Source organism: Bos taurus, chromosome 4 (genome assembly GCF_002263795.3).
Source record: "Bos taurus isolate L1 Dominette 01449 registration number 42190680 breed Hereford chromosome 4, ARS-UCD2.0, whole genome shotgun sequence".
In the NCBI taxonomy this organism is placed as follows: domain Eukaryota; kingdom Metazoa; phylum Chordata; class Mammalia; order Artiodactyla; family Bovidae; genus Bos; species Bos taurus.
Window position 1 is genome coordinate 66,179,536 of NC_037331.1, and position 18,234 is coordinate 66,197,769.

An 18,234-nucleotide genomic window follows, 5' to 3' on the forward strand; every position below is an offset into this window, starting at 1 on the left:
TGAAGCCTACACTGACACACCTTATCACCCAGAGTCCATCATTTACATCAGAGTTCACTTGGTGGTGTATATTCTACGGGTTTGGACAGGTTTATAATTATATGGATTCACCATTACAGTATCACAGAGTAGTTTCCCTACAAATCCCCTCTGCTCCAACTATTAATCCCTCTCTTTTGGACTCTTTATTTCTAAAAGGGACCTTAGAGAACACGGGTTCAAAATGGAGAAATAGTTTTGCCATTGTTGTTCATCCAGCCCTGGTCTCCTGAGAAAGCACTTTCCTTATAAACTTTGTTTCCCTCCTGCCCTGATCTCAGTAGCCAAGACATGTCCCCACAGCACTAGTGCCCGGAGGGAACTTGCAAATGAATCCATACTCTTGTCTTTACAGATGAGGAAACAGAGATGGGGGGCGGGGAGGTGACAAACCTATGATCACACAGCCGGTCAGGGAGGAGACTGGGCTAGAGCCTTGTCCTAGGACAACCGAGTAGAGAAAGAGTCTCTGCTAAGGGAGCACCAGGCCCAGCACTCGGATAGAGTAGCAGGTTTGCATTTTTAGAAATCTATCTGTGAGGGACTTCCCTTGTGGTCCAGTGGCGAAAACTCCGCCAGGGAGTCCAGGTTCGATCTCTGGTCAGGGAACTAGATCCCACGTGCCACAACTAGGATCCGATGCAGCCAAATAAATAAATATTAAAAACCAAAAGGTCTATCTGTGAGAGTGCTCAACCAACAGCAACAAGGGAATTCTCTTGTAAGAAAGGCTTTGTCTGGGGAAGACCACATCGCTGCCACCAAGTGAGGTCTGCAAGCTTGCACACTGCCCACCACTCAGTACACTCTCTAACAGCCATGTTAAAATGAAGAAGCACAAATCAAGCTACCCGAAACACATACATGAGCTTCTGGGCTGTGTCTATTTCAGGCAATCGCAAATCTAATTTAACAATCTATAGAGACCTATTCATTTGGGGAAAGAAACTTGCTCTTAAATAACGGGACTTATTACCAACTTCCAGATTTATTCTTTAAATGCCACTGTTTCTGAAAAACAAGTGGGAGGAAAGTAGTGGGAAATAGTGTCCTGTCATCACAGAATGACCACAGGTTTCTAATTGGTGCCATAATGGATTCCTGATTAGGACAAGGGAAAAAAAAAATCTAAGGTTTGAAGGAAGAGTGGAAAATTACTAAACACCAGCTGCAGCATCAGAATAGATTAATGTTTCCAAATACATCAATTATTAACATCTGAATCGTATCAGTGGTTGTCGCAATCACGTCCTCACTCGCCCACTCCCACCCCAGCCAGGCCCCAGCAATAGCGACCACAGAGCTGGCTGATGATCCCCAGTTCCCGTCCCCCTTCAGATCAAGTAAGGTGTCCTTTAGGACCAAACGTGGTGGAGACGGTAAACAAGAGGCACATGTCACCAGAGATTGGAAGGCTCTTTAATAGCAAGCGTATGGTAATTACATCGTTGGATGAGATCCTCACCCACAGGGGAGTGAGGAAGGAGCAGGTGTAGACAGGGTTCAGTTTGGGGTTTACACTGCTGAAGCATCTAACGAAGGGCAACAGTTTTTGGCAACCCATTTCACAGTTCTGTAATTTACAAGAGATTTCTTCGAAAAGAAATATAAAGGCAAAGAAAGCATACACACCCTGCATGAAACATTTCTCACCTAAAAAACAAAAGCCCCAAACCGTTCCTTGCTTTTGCTTCTTATGCGGATAGCTCAGCGCTGCTCTCTTACACAAGTGAAGACTGGTTCACAGATGGTTTCAGGTTTTCCCTAGAACTGACGGTTTACTCTCGCCTCTAAAACGCTGAGGAGATACAAAGCACTGCTCTGTATCTTATCTGCCTACCTATCAGAAGGTATTTAAAGTAAAAACTGAATCTGAAGAAACAAAAACAAAAGGAAAAAACAGGCAAAGGCAGTTTTTACAAAGAACAGACCGTCAGCTTTCTCCGTGGTACTGAACAACTTGAACGCACAGTTCTCAGCAAATTGTGTTCATTTGTGTGTGGCCTGGCGCCTGCTTTTAACTACTTGTGCCTATTCAACCATACCGTGCTTTAAATGGACTTTCTACAACATGAAATGCTCACGGGTCCTGTTTTTGTAATCCAAATGTGAGTGATATCCAAATGTGATATAAAAGACAATACCTTATTTAACAACCTGCCCAATGAACATGAGCTTTAGCAATATATTTTACCACAGACACCACGTTGCCACGGATACCAGTGGCTACGGGCATTCTGGCAAGTCTGAGAATTAGTCTGCATAAAATCCAGAAGACTTCAGCCTTTCACCTCATACCTGGTATCACCAAGATAACTGATTATGTCTTTATGGAAGAGGATTTGTTTTTAATGCAAAACATTTGAGGCTTGTCTGGTACTCTGGAGACTAACCAATCAGGCAACGGCATCTCTTTGGAGTTAACACTCACTAGAGGGAAGCGGGATCTGGGATCCACTTGCGTTTCAATTGTGCTCTTTCTACAATCCGGGAGCGTGGTGGAGGAGGTGGGCTCTGCCCTCTGGCCAGCGGGGACATTTCTGATACAGACCCTTCTCTGCAGCAGACAGCGAGGTCAATTTCGGTTCTCCTGCCTGCCAGGTGATCAGAGGCCCCTCTCAGATCTGACAGCACTTTGGAAACATAGGCTTCTCTGGCAGGTGGTTTAATGAGGAACAGAACTCCACCAATTTGCAGGCCATCCACTGTCTCCTTGGCTGGTGTGGGGGTGGATTTTTAAAGCCACAAAGCCACCCCCAACTCAGGACTCGCCTCTCAACAGGCAAGCAGTCCCTTATCAGGAAAGCAGGCCCCTGGTGAGATAGCCAGGAAAATAGTTCTCTTGTACTTTAAATAAATAAAGCCAAGAGGCAGTTATGCTATAAAGAGTCAGACCCTAACTCTGTCATTCTATCGGACACTTCACTCCTCTCCTCCTACCCCAGGTTAAGTCCTGCCCATTCTTACGTGTCTTCACTCAAACCATGGGAAATCAGGTCTGTTCCTACCACAGCTTCCCCACCTGTACATTTTAATATGCAAGATTTCTAAAATAGAAATTCTGACAATGCTCTAATATTGCAGCTCCCCTGGGTCCAAACACTTTGTGCTCTCATGAACCAGAAGCAGAATTTAGAGATGTACTTGTGCTGGGGAAAGGTTTCTGCTCCTATGTGGACACTGACTGAGAGGAGAGAGGTTTCACTGGCAGACACTGGAAACTTTGATTCTGGCACCAAGACACAAGGAGAATCCCTAAATAAGAGACTTTTCATGTTCTAGACATGGGGGGAAAAAGCACTATGTGCTGCTGGGAGCCTGGAAGACTTGGGTGGACACTGGGGTCTCCAGGGTGATCACAGGGATACTATGGGGTCTCACCTCCCTCCAGAATCTGTTCTTCGACTCCCCAAAGTCTCTTCAGTATGATTAGTAGGCAGGGAAAGTAACTGTGTCACCATTAGCAAAATGTTTCTGTGATTCACTCAAACCTGGGATCCAGGTTTTGTAATGTGATCACAGGCATGACTTCACAGTTAGCCCACAGTGATTGATAAGCAACCAACCATCCCCCTATTCACACACCCACCCACACTCACACACATGCCTGCGCATATATACTCAGTCACTTCCTATTACTTCTCTCTCTCCCTGGATAACATGGCAACAAAGTACTCATCTTTCACTATCTCCCAGCTATTCCTCATGTGAATTCCCCTTCTCGGTTAAGTTAAACTTGTTCTACTTCCAAAGTCCCAGTCTGTCAGGGCACCAGGAAAACCCTTGCCTTCCACAGCAAAGCACACCAACTGGAATCAGTATGTTTTCCATGATCCTGGGGGCCCTCCTTCACCTTCTCACCCAAGGAAGAGAATCTCATCAGCCCCTTAGCATTGGGGCTAAGGGGCTGCGAACACTCACAGACCAACACAAACAAGATTCATAAGGTATTTCCTTTGCATTCTTGAAGAGTTTCCTTGACTGTAGCTCTTGATACACACACAATAAGACAGTTAAGGAAGGGCAGTGGTTCAAGCAGGAAGGCAACCACCACCTGCTTTAGGTGAGTGAAGTCACTGGCCCAAGGTCACGGGCAGAGTCAGGGCTAAATCCAGGTCTGTCTCCTAACTCCTGGGTCTCCGCTCCTCCCATGGTGCCACAGAGCCTCTCCGCTCAGTGTGTTTATGTGTTTGTGAGAGTCTAGCCAGGGAACCGCTTCCATAATGAGAACCACAGGCTGCTGCGTCCCTGACCAGCCAGCTGAGGCTCCACAGTGAGCAGGCTCTAGTGCCACCCGGACAGAGAATCCACAGCGCTGGTGGGTGTGTGCACGTGTGCACGTGTGTCAGCGTGCACTGGAGCGGATATGCACACTCAGAGAAAACGAAGCTTTAGAGGGAACAATCTGATTCGCAAAGTTCTTTGGGGTTTTGTCACAAAAATAAGAAACACACAGCGATGTTCCCCCCAACCCCTGGGGGCAGAACAAAGACCAGATTTCTCCCCGGCATGGAATGGCTGAGTTAATCTCAGCTCGATTTTTATAAACAGAGAACATTTGCATAATAATACCAAAATGCATCTGGTCAAAGCCTAAACACTTTTTTCATAAAATACATTTTATATTAATGTCCATTCCATTTTTGAACATATGTAAATTTAGATTTTTAAGCCTCGAACTACAAAATTTCCAATTTACCTCTGAATGGAGCAAGCTAGTCAAGCGTCTTCATTTTGGTGGCAGAAGGCATCCTTTCGGCCTACTGTGTGAAAATGGAGCTTATGAATCTGGGTGCTACCTATGGGGAGGTGCAATTTCAATCACCTGTGCTCAGGTACACAGCCAATCAGAACACGGGCATGAGAGCAAGGCATGGAGTCTGCTCACCCCACTGGATGAAACCTCAAGGTTTGTTTTGTTAACAGGCTACTCTAAAGGAAATTCATTTCACTTTAAGTTAACCTTTAATATGTCTTTCCAAGAAAAAAAAAATCAAGACAAAACGTGGGCACTGAAGCACGGATGGAAACCGCGAAATTATTTTACCCGATGACTTAAAACTGCAGGACACCATTTTAACCACAAGCAGCTGTGCTCCTCACAGCACCAATCAATTAAACAGAAATTGTTGAGATAATCAAGTTTACACCGACATGCCTGGAAGATATACAAGACTCCCATGAGCTCTGTGGCCTCTACTGCTGCTTTCTTAATCTAAAACTTTGACAACCCAACAGGCACATGTGTGCATGTTAACAACAGTTCCACCCCAGATGTTATGACTTGTCAAGTGCTGTAAAAGAGGCAGTCCACATCTTTTATTAAAACCAGAGATGCAGAAGGGTCTAAGAAAAATGAATGTTTTAAATAATTCCATGTTAGCATTGCAAAGAATTTCCCCACTCGGTGTTTGTGGCCAAAAGGTGACAGCAGTGTTCCCAGTTATTATCACAGTTGTTCCTGTGAGTTGTCTGACTATTTTGATCATTAAAACTTCCCCACTGAACCAAGCTAACCCATGATTTAAAAAGTCCCACCTTCATATCACTTTATGACTTCACTGCAATTGAATTCCTCAAAGCACTTGATTACAATTTTTAAATAACTTATAGAGTGGGATCTTTTTCTTGACTTTTTTTGAAAGAATAAGAGATGAATTAAGGAAGTAAAGAAGGATTCCATCATATTTTAAAAAAAATTTTTTTATCCTGGTTTATTTTCCTTTTAAATTCATCTATGGCTTCAAAGTTTAAGTGGCACTTGGAGCTGGGATGTTTTCATAATTTAATAAGTTGCCATCTTGTTATAAAGAGAGAAGGTAAATGTTTCATATGGGGGTGGCTTATAAACATTTTCAAGAAATCAATAATTTATGTCATCCCATTTATATTCTCCACTTTAAAAGTAGCTTTGGAATCAGCATGTTTTAAAATAATTGAACATGCAGGTAATGTTTCTACCTAACCATGAACCAGTTGCTCTATACCCAGGTAACTCAGTAATGGCAGGACACTTCAACAAAGGCTTCTTTGCTTCTCTTACCCTCTTAATCCAAAATTAAGTCATTCTCCTTTTCTGCCCGTGTATTTGCACTTGGGCAGTTTTAATGACTAGATATTAAAACTCATGCTTTATAAGCAAAACCTTCCACTTACACACACTTAAAAGGTACATTAAAAGTGCAGACTGCATTTCTTCTCTGCCATGCTTTCCCTCAGTAATGTCACCTGTGATGACTCAACGCATATCCTTAATACATTCAGAGTTCTCGACATTCGAGTCAGCAAATGTTAGTTCTCCAACATAAACTCAAGAGAGAACAGTCAGCCACAGAATGGACTCTAAATTCAAACTGGCAAAGGCTACCGAGACAACTCCATAGAGACCCACTGAAACGGGAGTAAAATTCAGGTCACTTCTGAGCAAAGCTCATCCCAGATATTGTGTGGTCATTAAAAAGGTATTTCATATTAATTTGGATGCTGGGAGTCAGACGTCCTGTTTCGAAGTGCTAATGCAAAATGCTAACCCAGGAGCTCACGACCCCACCCTAGGTACACGGGGCTCACTCTCCTTCTCAGGCGGGAGCCCTCGGAAGTCTACTGCTGACTGACCCCCATCTGGGGGTGGTCCGCTTCTGGCTCCTCCTCTTCCACGTCTGCACTGTACTCCTCAAAAGCGTCGTCATCTGCATCCGGAAGCCCCAGTAACTACAGGGGAGAGAAGAGAAGCAGCTGTAAGTGCCAAGTGGCCAAAAGGCAGGAAGACAACCAAAGGCAGCTGATACAAATTCAACAGCACTGACGACAAGGGAGGCAAGGATACACAATGGAGAAAAGACACTCTCTTCAATAAGTCGTGCTGAGAAAACTGGACAGCTCCATGTAGAAGAATGAAATTAGAACATTCTCTCACATCATATACAAAAATAAACTCAAAACGGAGTAAAGATCTAAATGTAAGACCAGAAACCATAAAACTCCTAGAAGGAAACATAAGCATAACACTCTTTTACATAAATTGTAGCAATATAGTTTTGGATCTATCTCCTAAGGTAAAAGAAATAAAAGGAAAAACAAACAAATGGGACCTAATGGAACTTAAAAGCTTTTGCACAGCAAAGGAAACCACTGACAATACAAAAAGACAACCTACTGAATAGGAGAAATATTTGCAAATTATATGACTGATAAGGGATTAATATTCAAAATACATAAACAGCTCATACAACTCAATATCAAAAAAAAAAAAAAAAAACAATCAAAAAATGGGCAGAAGACCTGAGATACAGATGGCCAATAGGCACATGAAAAGATGCTCAACACTGCTAATTATTAGAGAAATGAAAATCAAAACCACAATAATATCACTTCAAACTTCAGAATGGCTGTTATCAAAAAGTCTATAAACAGCAAATATTGGAGAGGATGTGGAGAAAAAGGAACCGTACTACACTGTTGGTGGGAATGTAAATTGGTGCAGCCACCGTGGAAAACAGGACGGAGGTTCCTCAAAAAGCTAAAAATAGAACTACCATACCACCCAGCAATTCCACTCCTGGGTATGTATCTGAAGAAAACAAAAATACTAACTCAAAAAGACACATGTACCCCAATGTACACAGCAGCATTATTCACAATAGCCAAGATACGGAAGTAACCTAAATGTCCACCAACAGATGACTGGATAAAGAAGACGTGAGACACACACACACACACACACACACACACACACACACACTGGAGTTATTACTCAGCCATGAAAAAGAATGAAATTCTGCCACTTGCAACAACATGGATAAACCTAGAGAGTATTATGCTTAGTGAAGTAAGTCAGATAGAGAAAGACAAATACTGTTATCACTTATATGTGGAATCTAAAAAATCATATGAATGCATACAACAAAACAGAAAAAGACTCATAGAGAACAAACTTGTGGTGACCAGTAGGGAGAGAGAAGGAGAAAGGGGCAAAACAGGAGTAGGGGGTTCAGAGATACAATTACATGTAAAGTAAATAAGCAATAAGAATATATCGTATAGCATGGGGGATTATAGTCATTGTTATGTAATAACTTAAATGGATACCTGAAACTAACAAAATGTTGTAAATAAACTATATTTCAATTAAAAAAAATTCAACAGCACTTAACAGGACTCAGTACAGCAGCTATGGATATCTCATGGAAGTCAGCTACCTTCGTAATTATTTTCATAAAATTATTTGATGGAAATGTCAATTGCTCAGTGGATTGGTGCTCACAGGGCTAGTAGGTTTTATCAGAGAGTCTAGAGAGTCTCTACTTTTAACTATCATCCACATATAATATTTATGCACACACAGATATCTGGGCTGTCAGCAGCAGTACAATGAACAGTGCTGACTATCCCATCAAGATGTTAATATCTATTCCCCTCTATATTTTTTCCTATAAAAATTCATGATGTATTATTCATAACACACATGTAAAAACACAGAAACTACTAAAACATTCAACAAAATGGTTAAAATAAATTATGGTGCATCCATAAAATGGAATCTTATATATCCACTTAAAGTGATATTTTTGAGTTATCTAATGATATAAGAAAATGTACTGGACTTCCCTGGTGGTCCAGTGATTAAAAATCCACCTGCCAATGCAGGGGACACTGGTTCGATCCCTTGTCTGGGAAGATTTCACTTGCCTCAGGGCAACTAAGCCCACAGGTCACAACTGCTGAGCCTGTGCTCCAAAGCCCCGGTCCCACAGAAGAAGCCATCACAATGAGAAGCCCACATACTGCAACCAGAGAAAGCCCAGGCACAGCAATGAAGACCCAGCACAGCCAAAAATAAATAAAAATAATTTTTTAAAAAATGTTCTCATGTGTATAAAAAAGATGATGAAAATTACATTTTCATTATGACACAATTTTTTTTTAAGTATATACAAATGCAAAGAAAAAAAGACTTCAATGAAATAAGCCCAAATTTTAAGAGCAGTCTTTTAGGCAATGTGACTATGGATAATTTTTTTTCCTTTTGATCTTTCTGTATTTTCCAAATGCTCTATAATTATCATCAGGGAAATTCACAATAAATACACAGTAAACATTTTCTTGAAGCACTGGCTGGTCCTGGTTAGAAACTGTGAGTGCCCCTTGCTGGGTCGGTTCAATAGGGATGAATGCTCTGGTGTGGGCAGGAAGCCATGGCTGTGGGCATCTTGGCCCTGTCTTGTGATCCAGGGCTGCCCTTTCTCACATGTGGCTCCTTGGTTGATCATTTTTAGGCAAGGATCAACCATTTTCAGGCCACTTCACTGAATGGCCCTATGATCCAAATACTAAATGCATTAGAACAAAGCAAGATGGACTGTTCCGTTGACTCTGCACTGCCTCCCAGCACCCTGCCATCTGCCCCCTTGCCATTCCCTCTCAAAGACTTCAAGGAGGAAAGGGTAAGCAGAGTCCTGACCAAAGTAACACCTTTACCCTGAAGTTCTCAGACCACAACTCTTTACAGGTCTCGGAGAGCCCTCTGAACATACTTGGGACAAAAATCATCTGCCAGGCATCATTGATCATATGATGCACAGGGTCTGCCAAGGCACCACAGCCAACTGCAGACATGAGCTCAGAAGGCTGCAGCTGTCTCAGAGACACTGCTGACTGCGGAGAAGGGCAGGGAGGGCACATCTTGTCTCCACAGTGTGCATCTATCTTGTGTGTGCTGGGGAAAGGGAGAAGCCCCTTTCTCCTACCACTGTCTCCCTTCTTTATCTTAGTGGATGGAATAAAAGGTAAAGCTGCACTCCAAGGAGGGAAAAAAGATGGTTGGTTACCATGAACACAGTTGACTAATATTTCGGTGTTCAGTTTCAAGAGCTGCTGGATGACACAGCAAGGTGAGAGTATCGAATGAACGGTACCACTGAAGTAGCTGATAAAACATAAATATTGTCGCTGTGACCAAGAACTTCAGAGTTACCAAAATGCTAAAAGAAGACTCATAAATTCAATAAGAAATGTAACTTCTCATTGTACTGAAGGGATGCTCCTTGAAAGAGGAATGGTCACTGGATTCCTTTTCAGTTAACAAATCTGACGGGCTGCCAGGAGCCTTGGGTTCAGGACGATTCTGAGGCTCAGTGGGGAAGATCCTGTTCAGTCAGCAATGGCTGTCACAGGCACAGAAAGTGCAGCTGAGGCAGGCATCTATATATTGGCCATCTTGTCCTAAAAGTGACATGCCATTGATTAGCCTCTGTCATTATACTTTACATAATTCACATGGACCCCAACTGTAGGTATCCCTTAATACCCACCCTCTCCTCAGCTTAGGTTGGCTTGTAGAAGAGGTTCCAGCAAGCCAAGCATGAAACCCTACCCCTCTCCTCTGCCCAGCTTCCCACCTTATCTTGTGTGTGAATCCAAAGCACAAAGGTCTAGGTCCAGAGCATCAGCCACACTGGGAGGCCCTTCTCTTTGGCAGGAAACATTCAGATGCTAATTTGAGAGCTCTTGGGCTTCCAGGAGTGCTAGTGGTAAAGAACCCGACTGCCAATGCAGGAGACATAAGAGACACGGGGTCAATCCCTGGGTAGGGAAAATCCCTTGGAGGAAGGCATGGAAACCCACTCTGGTATTCTTGCCTGGAGAATCCCATGGATAGAGGAGCCTGGTGGGCTGCAGTCCATAGGGTTTGCAGTGTCAGACACGCCTGAACCAACTGAGCACGATGCATGTACCCCCATCCTTACATATAGAGAGAAAAGAAGTAGCTCTCAATGGCTGTCAGGACATTTCAGGTACCTTAGTAAAGGGTCTGCAGATTCATTGAGAGGTTCTGTGGAAAAGGCACTAGACCTGGCAGCTGGAAGCCAGGGTTCTGGTTGGGGGACCCCACCTTTGCTGAGCCTCAGCGTCCTTCTCTGTAAAGGACAGCTGCTCTACTCCAGAGAAACTATGGAGATTAAACGAGAAAGTGAATGTGGCCATGGTCTGCAAACCATAGAGCCTCATATGAATCATCTGGTTACAAAGACTTTCTGTTTCTCATTTTAAAGCACAGCCAGTTCAGTGATTCAAGGGGACTAATGATGCATGAGTAGCCTGTCTCCACCCCCTGCTTCTTCTTCTCTCTTCTACTGGGCTTGCTTCTAGACCCCCTCATGGCTAATCAGTCCTAGGAAGTAGGATGAGAACTAAGAAACTCAGTTCTATCAGCCTCTTCATTTGATTCCCAGGCTTCCATTCCAAGGAACCAACCAATTCTGTCATACTTCAGATTCAATCTAAGAGTTAATATTGGTTAGGCTACTGTGATAGGTACAGTATAAGCAGCTTTCTGTACCTGAATTCCACACGTCTTCATAATAATCCTATGTGGTAGGTATTATCTCTCCTTTACAAAGAGATGTTGAGTAAATTTGCCCAATGTTACCCAGGAAGCGTCAGAGAAGGATTCAAAACCAGGCCACTGGGTTGTAGACTTCACATAGCTAACCACTAGGCTACCTGGGAGATTCCCTTCCAGCTGTCCATGCTATTTCTTTGGCTGGAGGCTTCAGTGTTTTCAACTGAGTAATAAACATTAAAAAATTCAATATGCAGTGTTAGCATCAACATTTATGAGTATGTACAATTTGGAAGCATGCAGAGGAGAACGAAAAAAGCATAAGAGCAAGAAAGGACACCATACAGATATGTAATAATCTAGCATTGCCACCTCTGCCTCCACTCTCATCTATGGTAGATAAATCTAACTTCTGGGTTACCAGAGGTGGGGGTGGGGTGGGGAGGGAGAACTGGATGAAGACAATCAAAAAGTACAAACTTTCAGTTATAAGTTATTAATAAATAAATACTAGGGATGTAATGTACATCATGGTAATATAATTAAACATTGCTGCATGCTATATAAGAAAGTTGTTAAAACAGTAAATCCTAAGAGTTCTCATTACAAGAAAGAAAGGTTTTATTTTCTATTTCATTTTGTATCTATATAAGATGATGGATATTCATGAAACTTACTGTGATAACTATTTTTCATGATGTATGTAAGTCAAATCACTATGCTGTACACCATAAACTTATACAATGCTTTATGTCAATTACATCCCAATAAAACTGGGGGGAAAAAGAATAGATTGAAGAGCCAGACTGGAAAAAAAATAAATTTAATTACTGCATCCAAAATTTTAACAGTCAAGAAGACATATCAGAAACAGGAGTATAAACATACTGGGAAGAATCCTGAGTCCTTGCTTTAACTGCACCCACACATTCTTATAAGGAAAAAGACAGGCCAAGAAATCCTGTCAAGTATATTTAAATTACTCCTGATAGAATCATTCACTTTTATTTTAGTAAAATTTTTTCACTTTCCTGGAAAAAAATCTTTATGATTGCTCTGGACAATGCTCTGGACAATGATAACATTCCCAGGGTCTTGCTCCTTCGGAACTTTCTCTGAACACATAGGGACTACTGGAGTCCACCCATCCTAACAGGGTTGTACCTAACGGGCAGAGATGCCAATCCTTGAGAACTAAAGCTCTTTGGACCCATGAGAGTATTGGTTATCTGCAAAACTAACTCCAGGTCTTTTAAAGGTGGTATAAAGGTTCGTCTAGTCAAGGCTATGGTTTTTCCTGTGGTCATGTATGGATGTGAGAGTTGGACCGTGAAGAAAGCTGAGCACCGAAGAATTGATGCTTTTGAACTGTGGTGTTGGAGAAGACTCTTGAGAGTCCCTTGGACTGCAAGGACATCCAACCAGTCCATTCTGAAGGAGATCAGCCCTGGGATTTCTTTGGAAGGAATGATGCTAAAGCTGAAACTCCAGTACTTTGGCCACCTCATGCGAAGAGTTGACTCATTGGAAAAGACTCTGATGCTGGGAGGGATTGGGGGAAAGAGGAGAAGGGGACGACAGAGGATGAGATGGCTGGATGGCATCACTGACTCGATGGATGTGAGTCTGAGTGAACTCCGGGAGTTAGTGATGGACAGGGAGGCCTGGCGTGCTGCGATTCATGGGGTCGCAAAGAGTTGGACATGACTGAGCAACTGATCTGATCTGATCTGATAAACTAGCTGAGGCTGAAATCAGTTGGCATTTAGCATCTGCTATCTCTGAAGGTGGCACTCAAGCACGCAGACTATACTGTCTTTATAAAAGGAGACAGTATCTAGGCCTTGGAGTGCATGGTCAACCAGCTAGGCATCTGGGGCTTCCAGGAAGAGCCCTGTGGCTTCTGAGGTCCCTGTAAGCTCCTTACAGAGGACTTTTTGAAGCAGCATTTCTCATACTTTGCTGTGTACATGACTCACCTTGGGATCTACCTAAAAGGGAGACTATGATTCAGTGGGTCTCAGGTGGGACCCAAGATTCTGCTTTGCTAACAAGCTCCCAGGTGATGGGGATACTGCTGCTCCAGAAACCACAGTCTGAGTACTGAGACTCTAAAGCATTTGGGAAATTTGTCACTGTTTATCTTAAGCCCGGAGAAGAGAGTGGCAGAGGATGAGACGGTTGGATGGCATCACTGATTCAATGGACATGAACTTGGGCAAACTCCAGGAGATAGTGAAGTAAAGGACAGGGAGCCAGGCGTGCTGCAGTCCGTGGGGTCAAAAAGACACTACTTAGCCACTGAGCAAAAACAACGATCTTAAGCCATGAGGCTAGTGCTACCAATAAACCTCTGATGGGATCCTGGTCAGTCTGTCTTCTCCATAATAGGAAAAGTAAATAGAGGTTAAACGGCAAGAGTGATGTAAGACCCAAATGGACAAGAGCAATAGGTACTCTCTTACTTTAGGGGCATCATACCCTAAATGACAAGGGTTTGAATGTTCAAAACATGAGCAAACAACAAATGCCATGATAAACTTAAATTGTCAGTGTTCAATGTGGTTTTCTTCTGGATGTGGTTGGCTGTTTTGTGTTTGTTTTTCTTATCAATATTTTTTGAAGTATAGTTGATTTATAATGTTGTTAATTCAATGTGTCTTTATTAAAACCCACATTTGTGCATAATCTTTCCTATCAGACTTTATGACCCACTGGGGTAGCTTCCCACAGGTGGATTCTTTCTCTTCTTCCAGATGCTTGAAACTCTAGCAGACTAGAAGAGTAGAAGCAAGAAATGAACTTTTTCTGGGTCACAAAGGGTTTTCCTGTGGGGTTTAATCCCTAGCTCTCCAGCCACTAGTGGCAAAAAAAATTAACAATCTTGCTCATGTCAGTAAGACATAATTAAGGAAATTTTTCTTGTGGAAATGTCTCTGCTTCTCAAAAGAGAAAAAAACGTGGAGTCACATAGCAACCCCAGGGAGAGGACGAAGGTTAATCTGAGTGAGAAAACCTGGAAAAGCATGGGCTCTCACTCAATGAAGGGCCATGAAAGCAACATCAACCAAAACAGCACAGAGAATTGTCATAGCAACAGGTGCTTCATGACCTAACGTCCACAGTGCTGGGAAGAGGAGGAAGAATAACACTCCAGGAGAATAGAGTAAGGCTTTGAGAGAGCTGAAAGGGCAAAGATGAGGTTTGGTTTTACAGCTAACTTGGAAATGGTAAGCTCTCCCTTCTCTTGTGAACTGTTCTCTAACCAGGGGGGAGACTGTCAATCACTACTAAATAAAAGATACAAAAACATGGAGGGGATAAAAAGGAACAGTATGATCAATATTACTTAGACCCATAACCACTCTTTCATTGACTAGCTCACTCATGTGATAACCAGCAACCATCAATTCAGGACCATTTAAACAAGAAAAATGCAGGACTCCAACAATTTTCCAACTCACATTTATCGAGGCTGGTGACAGGTGTCTCTGAAGCCATTACTGGTCTCAGGACACAGAGAAACCCATCTGCTCACAAACCGCAGTGACAGCCTGCGTGGTGTTGTCACTGCACACATGTAGCATTTGAATATGACAATCCGGCAGGAAGGGGGAAAACTAGGTAGAAGCTAGGATGCCCCTGGAGTGTAGCAGAGGATGGGTAAGTCCAGGAGGAGGCTGCCCTGCTCCATCCATGGAGCATATCCACCTAATATGCATTTCCTAACAGCAGTTATGAGCTGGAAATGGGGCTGTAGTTATTGTTTAGTCACTAACTCATGTCCTGTTCTTTGCAACCCCATAGACTGTAAGCTGCCAGGCTCCTCTGTCCATGTGATTTCCCAGGCAAGAATACTGGAGTGGGTTGCCATTTCCTTCTTCAGGGGATCTTCCTGACCCAGAGACTGAACCCGTGTCTCTTGCATTGGCAGGCGGATTCTGTACTGCTGAGCCACCAGGGAAGCCCCTGGAAATGGAGACTAACCTTGATAGGGCGGCTGGGCTTTGACAGCCCTGTGTGTGTTCTGATTCTGAAGCTCTCCATGCATCCATAAGACAGTGAAACATGTATGACCCCCATTTTAAAGATGGGAACACTAAGGCTGAACAACCTGCTAGAGGCCGCACAGGCTAGGAGCTGGCCAGGCCGGGGCTGAGCACCATGCCCCACATAGGGACATCTCTAAGGTTCTCTCAGTAAAGGAGCCAAGGCAGGCCTTTCTGGTCTTTATTCTTGGCCAGCCCTCCTCCCCTGCTGACCCAATCCAGATCTTGCCCTTTCTTCAAGTCTCACCTCCCCAGGAAGCCCCTGCCCATACATCATTCCTCGATGAGCCCACTCACATCTGAGATTCCCAGTCCTCTGGACACATTGTGGACAAAACAACATTTAAAAAAAAATCACAACATAGTTCCTGATCATAAATGGTTTCTGTAACATCATGGAAAATTTAGAAAATCCAGAAAAGAAAATAAGTATCATTCATAGCCTTGTCACCAGAGGCTCTTTGGTCCTGTGTCCCTCTGCAGGAGAGGAGCATCTGGTCGTCCCTCTTGTAGCATGAGCCTCCACCCCAGTGAACTGCATGGATGAAGTACCGAATGGATGATTATTATTTTGCCAAAATCAATGTTGATAAACTTTTGGCTATAATACCTCAACACTACCCCTTGAAAATCCTTTACCTAAGCCAGAAGATTCTGTTAAGTGTGTGCCGAAATGACTTAGCAAATGGTTTTCTCTCTCCACCAAAAACCTAAGAGTCCCAAGAAAGTTTTCACTACTGAGCTCACTTCTCAACAGTATTTTGCCAAGTGTCCCCATCCCATCCATGTCAATGTCAGCCTTTAATCAGTGCTTCTCATGTGTGCTGCACTGCACTAAGTCCCCAACAAAACTCGTGTCGTTTAATCCTCACAGCAACCCTAGGGTAACTATTGTCATTTGTTTCCTAATTTTAACAAATGAGGAAACTGAGAAACAGCAAGGTCAAGTAATTTAGCTGAGGTCACACAGCCAGCAAGTGGCAGACCTGGGATTTGAATCCAGGCAGCCTGCCCCCCAGAGCATGGGTTCTTCATCACTGTAGTAACCTGATTCTGCATAACTAGGTCAAGGGACCACAACCATCATGCTGCGGTCGGTGCCTGTTCACTGACATCCTCTCGGAAAACACTTCCCCAAAGAACCAGCAGAGTGGAGCAAGGAGACAGGGAATGGAACTCCCTCCCTCCATCTGCAGAGTGTCAGGCAGTGTCTGGACCGAAATCAGTGCTTAGTCATGTAACCTGGGCCTTCTTTGTACTTTTCTGGGCTGCCTCTCCTCCCAGAAAGCCAGCCCCTAGAGCACAGGACTAGGCACTGTGCCCTGTCTCCTACAGGAGCTTTCCAGGTGGCGTGGTGGTAAAGAAACCACCTGCCAACACAGGAGACACAAGAGACAAAGAGATGCGAGTTCTACCCCTGGGTCAGGAAGATACTCTGGAGAAGGAAATGGCAACCCGCTGCAGTATTCTTGCCTAGAAAATTCCATGGACAGAGGCGCCTGGTGGGCTACAGCCCATGGAGTCGAAAAGAGTCAGACACGACTGAGCGCACACGCCTGTCTCTTACTCACCAATAGCAGATGATCCTGCATTTTGTTAATTATGTTATGAAGAGACAGAGGAAAAAGAGGAAGGTAAGATGGTGAATAAGAAAAAGAATAATTATTTTTTCTTGTCAAATCCAACAACAGATTTCTCTGGTAGGGCACGGACTCTGTGAGATTGGTTGTTTGGCAAGGGAGGGGCGGGGAGGCAAACAGAAAGCAGGGAGAAGCACAGCATCTAGGAAACGGGAAGGTCTAAAGGTAAAGCGCGCTACGTAGCACGCGGAGCCTCTCGGGCAGGCGCTGCTTGGGAGGGCTGGGAGATGATTCCATCCAGGCAGGCAGGCATGTGTGGGCTTCAGCAAAGTGAACTGACTCTGCTTGACCGCTGCCCCCAAAGGCAGCAGAAAGCTGTCAATAGAAAGGTCCACAAGATAGGGGCTGGCAATGGGCCTGCCAAGGGAAAACAAGGATTCAAAGCCATGAGTGAGGCTGTTCTAAGATGAAGGTGAAAATATTCCTCCTGTGGTTTCCCCAACTATTAAAAAAAAAAAAGCAGCTGCACAATTGGATCAGATTATCAAAAATTTTCAGGCAAATGACATACTCAAGTTCACCGGCTTGATAACCTTGCAGCATTTGGGTACATGTTACTTCAACAAATACTACGAGCAGTGGGGAGAAAGGCACTCTTCTGTGGAGAGGGAGAGGGTGAAGCTTCCCCCTGATTTCCAGAAGTCCTTCACCCGGGTCTGTAACACCCCCCTCTCATCCGATCTAGGGCACATCCTAACTGAGAGAAACCCAAGCCTGTGTGTATTTCACCCTCAGCAGCCCTGAGAAGGCACTTCGCTGAAGACAAAAAACTCAGCTGGAGCGCCCAGCACACAAAAGCTTCCCTAGCAAAGGGGGCCTCGTACCAGGCAAAGGCCCCACCTTGGGAGAACCATCCTGCCCGCTTTGGCAGAAGGCTCCACTTGAGAAATGAACTCAAGAAGCCCAACAGCATTAATAAAATCTGTGTGTCTCTGTTACACAAAGCAGCTTGATCTGAAAGAAAGTACTCAACCAAGTCAATCGCTTTTAGCTAAATATCTGGATTTTTTGGACTGCATTTTTTCCCCTTTACATACGGCTGCCTGGTTGCTTAAGCACAGCCATAGGCTTGATAAAGCAAGATGGCAAAAGGGGCTCTGGTGGGAGTTCACCTTCCCCAGTGAAGCACATTCTGCCGGTAACCTGTTGCTAGCCACCACAGATG

General features: G+C 43.8%; 1 protein-coding gene across 1 annotated transcript in view; it reads right to left on the reverse strand.

The window, feature by feature from the left end:
* Positions 1-1,436: 1,436 nt before the first annotated feature.
* The window catches only part of MTURN (maturin, neural progenitor differentiation regulator homolog), a 32,811-nt gene continuing 16,013 nt past the window's right edge, over positions 1,437-18,234 (reverse strand). Inside the window, 1 exon segment of the mRNA NM_001101246.1 lies at positions 1,437-6,750. Coding sequence (NP_001094716.1) covers positions 6,640-6,750 — 111 coding nt within the window. The 3' untranslated portion in view covers positions 1,437-6,639.